This window comes from Macrosteles quadrilineatus, unplaced genomic scaffold (assembly GCF_028750875.1).
Source record: "Macrosteles quadrilineatus isolate MER2022 unplaced genomic scaffold, UCM_ALF_1.0 Scaffold_19__1_contigs__length_3004403, whole genome shotgun sequence".
Lineage (NCBI taxonomy): Eukaryota > Metazoa > Arthropoda > Insecta > Hemiptera > Cicadellidae > Macrosteles > Macrosteles quadrilineatus.
This window is the reverse complement of record NW_026542612.1, coordinates 1,949,553-1,966,899: the sequence shown is the minus strand read 5'-3', so window position 1 is coordinate 1,966,899 and position 17,347 is coordinate 1,949,553. Positions and strand designations below refer to the sequence as shown.

Genomic DNA, 17,347 nt, shown 5'->3' with positions numbered 1-17,347 from the left:
TAATTAAATATAGACTGTCAGCCTTGCTGTGATTACCATGGTTACCATAGGTTCTGGCGCACACCGCTTGGAGCGCCGCGTAGTTACGTAGCGCGTACATACATGGTGCTCCCAGTGTTGTGTCTATGGTAACCGCAGCACAGCTGACGGTCTTTATTTAGTCCTTTTTGTCTATGCTTTAACACATGTTGCTCAAAACATTTACCAACCTTAATACCAAACAAAACATAATACCAACCTCCTCCATGCACGCAGAAAAATACTTTTTCACAAACAATCACACCATCATTACGATTTCTACTTTCTTTGTACATAAACACGTTATAACCATCCATACTCACATTCCCACTTGATTCATCCACCCAAGACTCAGTTCAAGCAATTATATCAAATTGATATACATAACTATCTAAAATAATAATCAGCTCGTCTATATTTTAGTGTAACTTCAAATAATTGGACTAAGAACCGTTTAACTATTTTTAAAATCTTCATTAAACTCGACTGAAAAAATTAAATGTTGATATGTCTTCAAATTATTTGTAAATAGCCTGGCAAATAGTCGAAAAAAATAATAAAAACTGTGGGTAACAAAAGGTCATATATTTAATGGACATAATTCAAATTATTGATTGATTAATTCAAAATATGTTACGTTGACCATATAATACTTAGGCGAAAGACGCGCCGACCTTATGTCACACAAGTTTTGTCGTACCTGTCACGTAATACACCGATTTCTATATAACTGTGATTAGAATTGAACAAATATGTCTAAAATTAAACTCAATATTAGAGAACTAAATAATTTTATGTTTTGTAATTCAGTACCGGTAATTCAACATCTTGAACTGTTTAGGATAAATTTGTCTCTTAAAAATTGCCGTTTTATCATAATCAATAAGTTAGACAAAACAAACAAAGCATATTAGCGTCTAAAAGATTTTAGGAGTTGGTATCACTGGGTAGTATTAAGCCTGCAAGTAGTGATATGGTGAAAAACAATAAAATTGGAGTGAGGTAGTGATATACTGCAATCTGAGTGTTAGGTAGTGTTATCCCGGCTTCCAAGTGTTTGAAATGCAGGCATAACGCTACCAAACTTTGCTACCTCGCGGGGAGTAATATCCTGCAATCCAATGCGGTAGGTAGTGTTATCCTGCAGTCTATAAAGATATATATACTTATATATATATATATACTTATATATATATATATACGTCCGTGAACGCGATAACCTGAGTAATTTTTGTCCGATGTTGATGAAACTTGGTTTAAAGGTGTAAAGCGGGATAAACTTGAATGAGTTCGCGAACCAGCACGATCGGACCATGGGAACGGGGCTTTACGGGGGGTTTTATGGGGTAAAAATTGGTTTTTCTCACTTTTGACCCTCAAAACACAAAATTTCCCGATTTCTCTTTAGACCTTTTTAAAGAGCTTAAAAAAACAAATGATTTAGTATATAAAAGCATTTTTGTTCGATTGTTAGTAACGGAGAAAATTAAAAAAATTGTAAATTTAAAATTCCCATGTTATTCTTATGGAGAATATTGTCAAATGTTGTAGTTTGCTTGTTTATGGATATATTTTGATCAAACTTGGCAAATTTATTTATTATGTATTAAGCTATCAATATTTTACTCAAAAACACACTTTATTAGTTTCCTTGTAGCAGCAAACCTAGGTACTCGTTAAACCTAATGTTATTAAAATATATTTAACTGAAAATCAATTCAGACAAATGGAAATTCGCTTAGTCGGCAGGTTTGCTGCGGCGGGGGTATTTAATTTTTAAAACATAAAAATAAAATAAAATATTCTAAAGGAAACCTTCGTACATTTCTCAATGCTTCAAACATCAAAATAAAAGAATAAAACGATTTTGAACAATACATACAGCTGATTTAAATCATTAAGTTTAACCTTAACAAAACACTAGCGCGCGTAGTGAATAAATGGAAAACTAATTGAGAGCGAGGGAAAGTAAATTTAGAGCGAGGGAAAATCAGCTGATCGATTTTCCCTCGCCCTAAATTAGAGCTTGGGAAACGACTACTTTCATTGATGTCAGCTGTTATCGAAAATAGTTACTTTCGGTGAAGAGTGATAAAAAAGTTATAAGGTTTCCCAACAGGGTGCACTATTAGTATTTTGTTTTTGCATGTATAACAACAGCTAATTTGAACCAAGCAGCAACAAAAAACTGTGATACACAATGAGAACTGTCAAAGTAGGATTGTTTACAGTTATGTTTATGTTTTTAATTTAATGAATAATTTGTGATATTGTGTGACTGTTTGATCATTTATATTTTCTATTGCTTAGGTGCAGTGGTAGAACATTATGGCTATGGTAGATAATGTTACACTATATCATACCATAAATTTAAAGAACAAAATTTTATCAAACTTTGTCCTCCCCCATTGCAAACGCAAATCTTGACTGCAATAAGCATTTTATACTTATATGCCAACCCCGTACGAAGGATGGGTGCTCTGTTAGTAGAAAATAATTGAATGTCGCTATGAATACCATTGGAACTGTAGAAAATATTTAAATTTCCTATTTTTGGCCTAAGTAATGAATCCTACCCAATTTAAACCTTAAGCTAGCCTGGAAGATGGAGAATTAGTGATGAATTAGTCACTCAGTGAGGGATTTCACTTTTATGTACAACAGCTCAGGAGCAAAAAGGAAATGAATTTTATTTATTAGGCTACCACTTTGATCCCCATAACTCCCACATTATTTTTCAGAATGATTTGCCAACCATACAATACATGTATACTTGTAGATTTATCCTCCTCCTGGATCGGATGAATATAATTTTAAAGTATTTTATATCCGATTATCCGGTAACTTTTAACCGAGTGTTTATTGTCCAATGATAATATTGAAGTTCCTGTCTATTGTTGTTTGACTTGAAATCTATATATCAACATAATATTTCAACATTAGATAGGTATGGCATCTGTAAACTAATGCTTAACCTTTTAGCATCATAACTACATAGTAAAGCGAACATTGTAAATTGTACTATCTAATCACTATGTTTAGACAGTAGAGTAGGATTTATTTATAACATATAAATATATGACATAACATTTATAATTTAGTACCTAATCCAATAAAAAAAATTTAGAAATTTGTTAACTTAACACCTTTAGGTCAGACGATTTATGAGCAATGAGAAACAATTGTGAAAGTTCTATGTTATTATCCTGTTTAACTAAATCTTCTTCATTGTAGGCTACTCAAGCTGCCATAAGTAAAGCATTCCAAACGCCGGCTGTTATACGAATGTTTGCCCGTAGAGAGCCATTACAGCTGCGTGAGCGTCTGCATGTGATAGAACGTGACCTAAAACTTGGGAAAATGTCAGCTAAAGCAGCAAACTCAGAAAAGGTATAGTTCATCAGTCATTACTGCACAACACAAGAGAAGTGACGTACAGAGGAAACATTCAAGTGGTGTCTAGCAATAGTCGCTGGTGTCTAGGGCAAAGCCCAACCACACCCCCTTGCCTTCATTTACTACAACGCTCAAGGTAGAGTAAGACTCTGAGTCCTGTGCAATAAGAATTTCTGCACAGCGCTCGCTGCTCAGGCTCTTCCTTGCTTGTGACGAGTATATTTCCGGCACAACATACACTAGAGCTCAAAGCACACGGTCGTCCCATAAGGAAGTTTCCTCTGTACCTTACTTCTCTGTGTGCACAACCATAGACCTATCACTGTAACAATAATTAATATACAGGGTGACCCAGAACTCTCAACCAATATTTTAGGGCATTGTTTCTAAATAAGAAATATCTAAATATCATATTTAAATTCTCCGGAATTCCTTAGTTACTCTCTCAGCCGCCATTTTTTTTTTTTTTTTCACTTATTTATTTGTTCTAAATAGTAGTTGTTAGGGAGCACTTGGCTAAAAATATGAAAAAAATTAAATTTTTTTATTTATTTTTTATTTAAAAGAATGGACTTTTCTTAATAAAATGGCGTTTATTTTATTACGATATCTCAATTAAAAGTGCTAAAAATATTTTTTTTTACAAATTTATGCAGGGTCGATTTTTGTGCTCAAGGGTCGTTGCAGTGGCTCTTTTATTGTTCGTTTTCCGAAAATCAATATTTTCAAACTTGATGTACCTTTTTCTCAAAAACCACTTATGCCATTTCCTTGAAATTTTTTCCCCAAGTACATCTATATGAAATGTATAAATGTAAGTAAAATTAATGTCATAAGTCATATAATAATAAATTTAAAAATTAAAGAAATATAAAAAAATAATACTTTTTTTGGACGTTTCTATGGATACAAAAAAAAAAATACTTCTAATATTTAATGGGTAACTAGTTTACTTCTATTTGTGTAACAAAGTATAAGGTTTAAAGATTTTAAAAAATCATAATGATATCTCATATAGTTTTTGAGAAAAAGCAGGGTGTCCACATTCTGGAAAGTCAGTGATAGTCATGGAAAGTCATGGAAAAAAATTCTGGTCATTGAAAGTCATGGAAATAGGCAAAAGGTCATGGAAAGTCATGGAAATCCCCAATGATGGATGGATTTCAGAGGTCCTTTCAATGATCTAGTGGGCCGTAACCCCGACTATTGTAGCATTTTTCTGAATTTTTCACAAATGTACGACAATTCAATTTATACAGTTGTCTTAGTTTATGGGTTTTGAGTTTGTATTTAGTTCGTTGTTGTACCTGTTGTACGACATTGTTATCTGTTAATACATATTTTAGTATTTTCTATCTAGGCAGTATTATTTGTGTGTTTACGATATATTATAATTTTTTAGTAAAGTTCGTGAGTCATGGAAATCAATGGTTAATGGTCATGGATAGTCATGGAAAGTCAGGGAAATTAATGACAAAATTTCTGTGGACACCCTGAAAAGGTACTTTTGTTAACATGGTTGGGCATAGGGCCAAGTGCTCCCCTTAAAGATTTATTGAAACTTTGCACAAACATTTATGACAACTAGGAAAAGCTACAAAAAAAATTTAAAAATGAAGGTCCTGGGCTTAGGTCTTACCCCACCTACGGTAATAGCTACTTCCCTATAGGGAAATTCGCCAAAGTTATGACAATTTTTTAAATTCATAAAACATTCATGGCGGCTATTAAAATTTTTGTTATCTTAAATAATTCAATAACCGTTGATTTTACACAAGTTTTAAATAGGCGCCATTTTGTTTTATGAGTTTTGAAAAATTGTCATAATTTTAGCGAATTTCCCTATAGGAAAGTAGCTATTACCGTAGGTGGGGTAAGACCTAAGCCCAGGACCTTCATTTTGATGTCCCCAGAGGCCAAAAACACCATTCGTTATAGGCGGGAAAAAACTTGGATGAGTTTTCGAACCAGCGTAATCAGACCATAGGAACGGGGTTATACGTCTTATGAGGTAAAATAGGTTTTTCTCATTTTTGAACCTTAAAGCACAAAATTTCCCAATTTATCACTAGACCTTTTTAAAGAGCTCAAAAACAAATAATTTAATATATCGAAGTGTTTTTGTACAGTTATTGGTAACAGAGAAATTTCTCATGTTATTCCAATGGAGAGTATTGTAAAATGTTGTAGTTTGTTAATTTATTGATATATTTTGATCAAACTTGGCAAATTTATTTATTTTATACTAAGCTAATATATTACTAAAAACACACTTTATTAGTTTCCTTGTAGCCGCAAACCTAGGTACTCGTATAGGGGAGACCCTGTATACTCAAATTTGATTAAAATTATACTGTCTTGATATTTACTGTGACATCAAATCATTGTAGTATTCCGTTTAAATAAATCTAATTATAAAAATCACATTTTAACTTGGATTTGCAATTAATTATTTGTCTCTACCAACAGTGTGTCATTAGTGAACAATGTAAGTTTAGAAGATAACAGGTTATCAATGTTCCTTTAGACTGGACAATTGTAAAATTTGTTTATGAATGTCCTTTACTCCTTTCGTGAGTTATGTTGATTTATGTATTTTATGGCATATAGGTACATGTTGTCTCACCTAAAGTGAACCAATATAACTTTTTTACTATGCAGAGGGCAGTTAACTTTTTATGGAGAACTCTCCTTTATTAGACAATTTCCAATATAGGGAATACGCTTTTACCGTAGGTCTCGTAGTAAGACCTGGATCCGGGACCGATTTGCTTTTTCATTTTGATGCATCCAGAGGCCAAAAACACTATCCGTTCAAAATGTTTTGTGTGTGTGGTTGTATATATATCAGTGAACGTGATAACTTTTGTCCTAGTAATTTTTGTCCGATTTTGATGAAATTTGGCTTGAAGGTGTAGGACAGGATAAACTTGGAATGAGTTTGTCGGACCATGGGAACGGGATATTATGGGGTGAAAATTGATTTGTCCCATTTTAGACCCTTAAAACATAGAATTTTGCAATATTTTATAAAAAAAACACACCCTTAAACCTAATGTTAATGTTATGTAATTAGATTTAAGTTACGATCAAGTCAGGCAGATGGAAATTTGTTGTTTGGTCTGCTGGTTGTCTGTGGCGGAGGTACTTTCTACTAGGCCTATGTTGTTTTGGGATGGTTTCAAATTTTAAAAAGATGAGTGCCATTTTCCTATAATATGGCTGCCAACTTTTTATGGAACACCCTGTATTTTATGATTGTTTTAGAATATAAATGTGATGTTAAAATGTTTTTATTATTTACATTTTTTCTATAAAGCTACTTGGTTAACAGTTACCAGTGTGTTACACCGAATAAAAAATAGCTTGCAGTGTAGGCCTACATTCTGCATCCTGTAGCTCATATACGAGTAAGTTTGGGGAGTGAACACAAAGTATATAAAAATATCCCCGCGCAGCAAACCTTTAGACTAAGCGAATTTCCATTTGCCTGATTGGATCTACACTAAAATGTCTCCTTAAAAAAATATATCTCATTTATTCCCTATTTAAATAGAATTAGTTTAAGGAGTACTTAAGTTTGCTGCAACAGCAAGGGTAAAAAAGTTTTTTTTTTCTTTTGTAAAATGTTAATAGTAAGAAACAAATGTATTTTCCAAATTTGATCAAAATATGTTCATAAACAAGCAAGCAAACTACAACACTTTACTTATTCTCCTTTAAATTAACATGAGAATTTTAAATTTACAATAATTTGGAATTTTCTCCGTAACCATTAGGCGCATAGTAACGCTTTAATATACTTAATTATTTGTTTTTTTTTAACTCTACAATATGGTTTGAAAAGAATTTGCTAAATGTTTTGTTTTTAGGGTCAAAAATGGTAAAAACCAATTTTCACCCCATAAACACCCATCCCCATATTCCGATCATGCTGTTTTGCGTACTCGTTTGAATAAATAAAGGTTTATTCGTTTTAGCCAAATTTCATCAAAATCGAGGATAATTTTTGCTTCAGTTATCGCGCTATTGGACACATATATGAATTTGAACGAATGGTGTTTTTGGCCTCTAGGGACCTCAAAACGGAAAATTAAATCGGTACTGGGTCCAGGTCTTACCATGAGTACTACGGTAATAGCTTACTCCCTATATGGTTAATTTGCTAAAAAAAGATCATAAAATAGGCCTACATTAATATTGATTCTATTGTTTCATAAATGGGCGGAATTTTTTAAATCACCACCTAACTTTAAAATTGGAACACTGTATTTTAGAATGTGTCTTAGAATATAGATGCCATTTTAAGACTTATTTACACGTTGAATTTTCTCTTTAAACCTAATTGTTTAGGAGCTACAGGATGTAGAAAGTACACCATTGGCAAATTTTTCTTAGGTGTAATACCATGTAACTCCTACTAAACACTCAAGATTCAGAGAAATAAGATGAGGAGTATTAAAACGTTTTTAAATCCCATCTTATATACTAAAAAACTTTTGCAAAACTTGCGACAGCTAGCCTGTCCATACTACTGGACCAAATTACACGTGGTTGGTACCAAATGAAAGATATTTTCCTGTAGATGTGCAGAATCCCTTTATAAATTAAAATAGGCTAAAAAAATAAGCATGAAATATGAATTTGAAATTAAAAAAAAAATTAACATGAGCCTTATGGGTTGCTATGCTGGTGACAAAATAACAACAGAATATAAACAGAAAAACCAAACAAAAATCCAATCACATGTTTTATTTACAGTGTGGGGTGAAAAAAGAGAAGTCTGTACATTACATATTTTTGGTCGAGTTTTCAACCACTGGACAATTTATATTTTACTATATAAACTATTTTTCGTTCAAAAAAGGAATCGTATGTGGCAATAAGATTGATGTATCTGATATAGGAAAATGATTTGGGAAAGGAGAGAAATGGTCCATGATGTAGGAAGTGGTAAAGGAAGTACTGTAGTAAAGGCGAGCAGTGCGGAGTGTGGGAACCGTTTGTGGCAGTTAGGTTAATATGTGCAATACTTAATTGCTATGGGAATGGAGGGAAACAGGTCCTTGACTTTTTGGAAGTGGTGAAGGAAGTAGTAAAGGGAAGGAGTGCGGAGTGTGGGAACCGTTTGTAGCAGTTGGATTAATGTATATGCAATACTTAAATGTTATAGAAAGGGAGGGAAACAGGTCTACGACGTAGGAAGTGGTGATGGAAGTAGTAAAGGCGAGCAGTTTAAAATGTGGGAACCATTTGTGGCAGTTAGCATGCATCTGCAATACTAAGACTGGTGTCAGAGTAAACTAATGATTTCCCCCGAGCAAAGCTTGGTCCCCAGGTATTTAGTAGAATACAATACCGTAAATGTGAGCTCAAAATAACAGCTGGGTAAAAAATGTTAGATTTAACCCTCCGAGTGTTAAGCGTCGCGTAAGCGACGCACAACACACCCGCCGTGGTGTTATGCGTCGCTTTTGCGACACCCAAACATCGTTTACGGCAAGGCTCTGGGACTGACTGAATCAGATTGAACTGGATCGAGATTGGTATCGTTGTTTTCAGCAGATTCTAAGCTTTCTCCCGATGTCTGTTTCTAGACGTTTTTCATTTTAGTTCCGAATATATTGTAGCAGACAGATTACGTGCGTATTTGTAAACAACTTGGTTAACCTCGCACCGATGACTGATGTGTTTTATTACGTTTATCATTATTTTAGTGTTAAAAATAAAATGTTGTGATATACGTGGTGCATTATAAGAAGATTTAAGTGATTTTGAAGGGCTGGTTGATGATCCTGAAGAAGTTGGTAGTGATATTGATGTAAATTATCCGCCAGATTCCTAGCTATGGTTAGGCTATGCATTCTTAGTAGGGATGGACGAGATTGGATTTTTAGTTCGAGACGAGACGAGACGAGATTTTTTATTTCTCATAAAATTTCGAGACGAGATCGAGACGAGATTTCTCTTCTCATACACAACGGGAAATGCACGTTCGAAATTTTTACCTGATTTTGTAACATTGTTAGATGACTGTTTAAATACTAAAATAATGATAATAGGCAAGAATATTTACAATCTTTCATTAAATAACATCAGCATAACATTTTTTTATTAATCACGCCTAACTTATTAAAAATGCCTACGATTAGGAAACATGGTGATATCAGTTAGGATAGAGTTCAACTTATCCTAAAATAAAATAAATCATAAAATAAAAGCAGTATTAATTTTTATAAAATAGTTACTTGTTTTGACTTTTTTTATAGTAATAAAACATTCCTCACACTGCTTACACTTAACAAAACTTCTCAAATGTTATTAAAGTAATATTATTAAAATAATGAAAGTAATATTTACATTAAAAGAATTAATTAAATAAGAACGCCTTCGAAAAGGAAACGCAACTACAACACGCTCCTGTATTGCGGGTATTGCATTGACTTTCTGCAGGCGTTTTTAATTTTTTTTTTTTTTTTTTTTTCTTATTTTCGTCTTGATAAAAATCTCGGCCAAAAAGTAATCTCGTCTCGTGTAACGAGATTGAAAATTTCCCGAAATTTCGAGACTTGACCATCCCTAATTCTTAGCTAACGCTAAATGTATGAAATCTGTTTTTCACCCATAACTTATTTATTTTCAAACCTACTTCCTTATATTATTATATTTTTGGAATCCTCATAAAATTAAAAACAAAGTGGCTATTAAAAAAAAAAATTGTAGACCTATAAATTATAAAGCAGCACGTTATTTATATGTATCTCTTAATGGACTTACAGTATTTTAAGCTAAGCCTGCTTTCCTGTCAATTCCCTTAACAATTCCTGGCAAATGCCCTATCTTTTAATCAGATAACCTTAATGAAGTATTAAATGCCTGTCACAACTCCCACCGAACATTAGGGTACTTGGTCATCCATAACAACAAATAATAATCATAACATGTGTTAACAAATTAAATACAATTAATAAGTCAGCTGTCACTACAGAAACCGTGCTGCCTGTACTAGGCTTTTCAAACATTTCTTAGGAGTTAATTTGACCTTTTAAGGATCCTAATTTGTGATTGAAAGATATTAGGTCAAAACCAAAAAGGAGTCTAGGGCTTAAAACAAATTCAGAATTGTTCTATCTACACTAATTACGTTAATTTCTATAATTATTCAGAAATAAATTATTTTATAAATGCAGGGGCACTCAAAACCACTTGTGAATTTGGTCTTAAAATTATTTTGATAAAACTTTGTGGTGTTTTTTAACTTCTTTAGATGGAGATTTTAACTGCTTTACGACAACTTGGAGAAAAACTGTCTTCTTCCGAGTTACAGTTTCTGACAGACCAAACTGATAGCCCACATTCCAAGGGAAAGAACTTCAGGTTTGAACAAGTCACTGAAGATTCAGGTGAGCTAATGTTATTGTAAACTGCAGAGTAATGAACTTATAAGTGGGTTGTGGGTCTAAAGAAGCTCTCCCTAGGGAGTAAAAATCAGCTGTTGTAAACTTTGATTGTATGCAATCATATGCAACAAAATAATGTATCGGTTGATTTAATCAGCTGTAGCTGTGTTGAATTCTTGTCAACAGTTTGACACATCAATAGTATAATGTACACTAATACAGTTATACTAAACAAAATTATTAAATCAATTACCCAATAGCTGCTTGTTTTTATTAGCAAAATTAGAATCAAGTTGGAAGTCGTTTTGAGAGGTTATCTTTACATTAAAAGTATTTTCGTTTTCCACCTTAGTTTTGTTAAACAATAAAGCAAAATTTCCAAAATTACAAAAAAATGTACACAAAAAGTGTCTTTTAACCCTTGCTCATTTTCCGACCTCAGCTTCGCCTCGGTCGTGAAACTTGAGCTCTGGTTGAATTGAGTCACTATACGCCCTAGTGATGAAATATACTATTTATTACAAAATAAGTTCAGTTTAAAGTACCTAATTAGTCTGGATACAGAAGTTTGGACTTAAACATATGCCTTTGCTGTTTGGAGTTAATGTAGAAGTTTTGGTTGGTTGGAATGGTATAGTTTATTAGTTTTAGCTAGAGAGGAAAGACTTTGTGGTAGGGCTACTTGTTCCAATATTTATGATTGTAACATTTTCTATAATATTTTTGAACACAATGAGGCTTACATCTGAACATGGATGGTTAAAAAACCTAGAGACCAGCAAATAATTTAAATCGTCCAACAATTTGAATTAGATTTTATATATATCAATAAAGGGATTGGAAATAGAAAGGACCTATTTCATTTATACAAATGCAATAAAATCACAAGTATTTACAGCTGGTGACATGCAAGCTGGCACTTGACCGGTCGCTACCAGCCTAGTTGAAAAACATTATGTGCTGTCATGGGGGTTGCGTCAACTGTCCTCCCGACCCACGTGAAGGCGCTCAATTACACGAAAGACGGGGAGTCAACCCGACGAGTCGGTGAAAATGTTTGCAGTCCGGTCTTTTCATTACCTCCACCCTCCCAAAGCCTACACTGGCAGCGCCAGGCCCAAGTGTCAGCTTACGTGTCACAAGCTGTAATTCGTTCATTGATATTTTTTGGCTAGAGGCTTTGATAGCTATATTGTTGATTAATTTTGCAAAGTAAACATTATTTGAAACTTAATCAAAGTCCTGAAAATATGACAACATTTATAAAACATTTGGAGGTTTACTGAGACCAACCAACTGATAAAATTTCGTGACTAATTCATGTTGGTGACTCTGTTGACTCATGTTGGGTGCTAGTGCTGACGAAATTTTGTTTCTATTAGGCCTATTTTAAAGTTAATTTCATGATTTGAGCTTAACTGTTTGGTTACTAGGGGACGAGTTGTTGTTTATGATTCGATCATTTTATTTGGGGTTTTAAAAGACGAGGTTTTAAATGACTGAAATAACAAGAAACCAATTTTAAAAAAAAATACGACCACTACAGTGCACCAAACGGAACTAACAATAAAATTGTCTTCAGCTGATCTACAGGGTGAGTTTTAATTGTCCCCCCAACTTTTTTCTACATTTTTTCAAATATCAATCTCAGACCACTTCCAAAAATTGTTGGGTAGTAAGTACTTCATTTTGACAAGGTGCTGTTAGACATTCTATCGTAGCTCGGAGTTTGCTCGACATACAAGAAGGTCGTCAATTTCGAGACTTTGATAGCTGATAATGTCTCACCTTCAATAGATGCGCTTACGTTCAGTATGTTTTCGACAACGCGGATTACAACGTTAAAACACTTGATGGACATGGAACTTTTCACGCCATGGGTGGCATTGAGTGCATAAAACCAGCAAAATGTGTCAATGCAAGAGCTCCTGTTCCACGATCTACAATCCCAAAAGCAGAAAGTGTCCTTCCATCAAATGGCTTTCAGCCCATGACCTTGTCAACGTCCACCTAAGCCTGGGACATCTTTAATAGTGTTGGAAGATGTTAGTACAGTCCTTCCTGAACCACAAATAGTTGTAGATTCTTGTCTTACTGACACCCTTTAGCTGTCAATTTAATCACTGCTCTTTACCTTTTTAGTTCGATGGTTCTCTATGTGTTTTTTCGTTCTGTATGTCTCTTTACGCCCGGTTAATGATTACCTTTTCTTCTTCTTTTTGTACTTTTTACACCCTAGGGTTAATGATAAAGTTTTATAACGCTATAATGACCCGAGTCAACATGCCACTTAAACATCAAGTCACATACTTCTTCGCCAGAACCAAAATCGTAAGTCACAGTTTCTCAAGCAACTTCCCTGTGTACTCCAAAAAAATAGTTAGGGTATAGTTCACTGATAAATTGTAGTTCCACATATCCCAGCGTACTCGCCATCTCGAGAAGGTAAAATTTGGTACTGCTGAACGTCAAAAACTGATCTTGAGTAAGATTAATCACTTACGATAAAATGTTTGTATGTTTCCCACTCATTAGCATATCTGTACAACTTGCAAGTGGATTTCCCTATGATTGTTCATTGTTCTGGTGGCTATAGAGAATAAATTATATTGATCAAAACAATAAGTTTCCGTCCCAACTTAAACTCAATTACCACTTTCCTTCAGATCACTTCGCAGGAAAACTAAAAAATTTCAAAAATACAAAATTTACATCAAAACATACAAATAATGTTCAAATACATTTATAAATAATACATTTAAGTATAAAAAGTTAAAAAATACACTTTACCTACGACCGTTTTTTAAAGTAGCCATTTCAGTCCAGTTCTTAGAATTGAAAAGTTTCACTTTACAGCTGTTTACTTTCATATCCGCTGCGACGATTTTTACCCGCTAACTCAGTGATGGGAGTGGTCCTGCAATTTTTAATAGTCAATCTAGGCCTACTATTCCTCTTGGTCAAAGTTTGAGGGCGCCACCTCGCTAAAGGAGAAGTCCTGGAGTCGAAGCGAGGGTCAAACTCCACTCTTGAGTTGTTGAACCCGTAGCTGATATTCAGGGAATATTTGATAATTTAAATTGAACCTCGACCATTCAAAATAGAAGACAAAAATTTGCATACATCTAACACCAACTAATAACTATTGCAGTATAGTCAAATTTCTAATCTTAATAAACTCTGTATTGATTTGTGAAAATTGATAAAAAGTTGAATTATATTTTCTAAGAATGTAAATGAACCAACTGTCTAGATCATAGGTAACTAAATAAATAACACTGAATGAATAAGCAAGGAATGTATTATCAGAGATAAGTATTTCAGTTGATATAGCAAGATAACAAAGGGACTGTCCAACAACAGTAGTTATTCCACAAGACAATATTTGTTATCTAACCCAAGAATTATTTAAGTTTAATGATTGATTCAGTTTCAGATCTAAATGTAAAAATGATTAACCCAAACTAACGATTAATTATTTTTGGAATAATCAACTGATAAATCAAGAACAAGTATAAATATATATAAATCAATAAATTCGGTGGCCACCAGCTAAGAATCAAAATCACATAAGAACATTTACATACACTATGACATATAAAACAATATAATACCCAACAAATATAACAATACTTAAGCTAAACAAAATTACAGCTAGATATTCTGGCAAAATCAGTTGGAGTCCTGTCCAGGTGTAGGTAGATCTCACACTCACTGTCTGTGTTATTGATGCTATCAAAATTCACTAGTACTAGTGCAAATTCACTGCAAAAATAATCGTTCAACCAAGAACTAAGTGTCCGAAATCCTCAATGATGTAGGTTTGCAGCAGTTATGTTGGTCTCAGAGTAAGATAAATATCGTACAAATTGGAAAATTCTTACTTTTGGTACGAATGGGTCGACCCACGATAGTCCATAGGCTAAGGCACACACGAGGTCCTTCAACAATGTAGATCCTCGGTAGGTTGAGACGACAGTCGATACAGCGATAGTAGGTAGGACGATACACCAGGAAGTCCAGGTCCAGGTCCAGAATCCAGCGATAGCGGTAGCGGTAAAACCCTAGGATATTCCATAAGAATGTAACATATTCTTAAATTTATATTAACACAAATATATTTATTTAATAATCTTTGATTCCAAATTTCATACTTTAAATATTTGTTTCAAGTTAAAATATGTTTTCAGATATGCAATCACTAAATACAAAAAGGACAAACATATTTTTGAACATTAATTACAGAGAGAAAAATATTTGTTTTAGTTACAGCAATAATAATGAACAATTTGAACAACACAGTGAACATTAAACAATAAAGGCAACAGATAATACTTTGAGATAGTAGACAATAATTAAAATAGTAATTCTTAGCAATAAACAATTAATAGTCTACTTTAAATTGGAGTATTTTAATTAAGGACAAATTTTAACATTTGGCTGTCTTTACAAATTTGAGAAATACTACTTTACCAGACATTAATTTACTCTGAACAGCTTGACACTATAGAACACAAAATATTTAATAATTACAAACACATGGGAATCTACATTTTCCTAAATCTAGTTATCCTGAAATTTCCTGAACTTTTGCAGGTTAAAACAACTTTTAGCACTTGCTTTGCAATCATCAAAAGTAATATTGCCACACAAATATTTACCATGATTATTTTGATGAAATTAGTACACTTGAATTACAACAAACAAATTGTTTTATATATACAGCAACTTTAAAATGTACAATGATAAATAAATAAAATTTAGTTAAGCTCTGAAAACATGTGACTACTAGGCTTGAAAACTTCCATTTCCTTTAATTTAACTAAATAAACTAGAAAATATTAATCTAACAACTTATTACACATTTTTAGCCATAATCTGTTTTGATTGGTTGAGGTTTTTAATATTTCATTTATTTAAATTTGTTTGCAATGAAAATGATTTAAACTCTTACCTTAATTAATCCAGAAACCTGAAGGGTGAATAATTTGCTTAAGCTTCCATGACTGCCAGAACAAGACAAACCTAAACCCCAGTCCACCTGATATCAGCTAACAGGATGATACAGGCACTGATGAGTCATCCAAACAGCTGATGGTCGCTTTCACTTGAACTTGCTAAGCTGGGCTGGTATTGGGATTTTGTGGTTCCTTCAATTTCAGTAGGCAAAAGGTGAACACTAATGCACTGTATTGGGTTTCAAGCAGACTGTAGGCTAGCACTACAGCTGAATAAATTCTTGGGATACATGAGGGGGCCAACCTCTGTATTATTTGAAAGTAGCAATAAAATTGCGAATGTTACACCACCCCCCTTTGTTGAAGGAAATTTCCCAAATTTTCAAAGATGTTCATTGGATGTAGGGTTTCAGGTCTTGAACGTGCCAGGTACCGATGTCTTTGCCTTCCAGATTCTGAAGTTGGTAAGTGACGGTAGATGTCTTCTTGGCTATGCGGTATGGTCCGACAAACCGTGGAGCCAACTTTGAAGTAAAGTGAGCAGCAGCGTTGGATTGCACAAAATTTTTCTTCAATACCAAATCACCTTCTTGAAAAGAAACGTTTCGTCTTCGTAGGTTGTACCTTTCGGTGCTCTTGTTGTGGGCTTTTTCAAGCCTAGACTTCACTACAGGAATCAACTGTTTAAGTTTTGAGAGTTTGGTTGCATGGTTGGCACAACTTTCTTCCACAACCGGCAATTGATCTTGTTCATTCAGCAGAGCATATCCCTCAGAGGTAGCACTAAGCTCTCTACCAAATGTCAAGTAAGCAGGAGAAAATCCAGTAGTCTCGTGGACAGCCGATCTCAGAGCAAATCCAATTTGTGGGAGATCCTTGTCCCAATGACGATGGTTGTCCTTGATATAAGCACGAATCATAGAGATGATAGTTTTGTTGGTCCTCTCTACCGGATTCGCTTGAGGGTGGCGACTAGCATTCAAATACAGTTTCACCTTGTATTCCTGCATCAATTTCTTCAGGGCATTGCCTACAAATTCTGATCCATTATCACACAAGACATACTTTGGGACCCCAAAGATCATGAAAACATCGTCCTCAAGATGTCTTGCAACACTAAATGCTGTAGCTGCTCTGAGGGGGAACATCAAGGTAAATTTGGTGAATGTGTCAATAACAACAAGCAAATACTTAAATCATTTAGTAGAGCGGGGAAATGGCCCTATCAGATCAGTGCTCAACATCTCCCATGGTCGATCTATGCTTCTTCTCTGTCCCAGAAATCCTGCTGGCTTGTTCTGATCATACTTTGTGGTTTGGCATATTTCACATCCTTTGATGTATTTAGCTATGTCTTGGCGCATTTTTGGCCAATAGTGATTTTCCTTGATCCGATGGTAGGTTTTGAAAACTCCCAGGTGTCCAGCTGTGGTTTTATTGTGCATTTCTTCTAATAATTTTGTTCTTTTATCCTTGGCAACAACTAACTTCCATCCATTGGTGTCATCTTCTGGTTTATTCTTCTCAATAACTAACTTGAATAATCTTCCATCTTCTACTCGCCATGTAGGATAA

The 17,347-nt window shown here is 34.0% G+C and overlaps 2 protein-coding genes across 2 annotated transcripts in view; one reads left to right on the top strand and one right to left on the bottom strand.

Annotated features, from left to right (window-relative positions):
* Positions 1–17,347, bottom strand: part of LOC129005322 (protein Spindly-like) — a 183,475-nt gene that overhangs the window by 130,168 nt on the left and 35,960 nt on the right. The window lies entirely within an intron of this gene.
* LOC129005324 (protein LZIC-like) overlaps positions 1–17,347 on the top strand; it is a 72,306-nt gene that overhangs the window by 37,063 nt on the left and 17,896 nt on the right. Inside the window, exons 2-3 of the mRNA XM_054434185.1 lie at positions 3,253–3,408; positions 10,682–10,817. Of these exons, the coding sequence (XP_054290160.1) occupies positions 3,253–3,408; positions 10,682–10,817 (292 nt within the window). The remainder of the gene's footprint in view (positions 1–3,252; positions 3,409–10,681; positions 10,818–17,347) is intronic.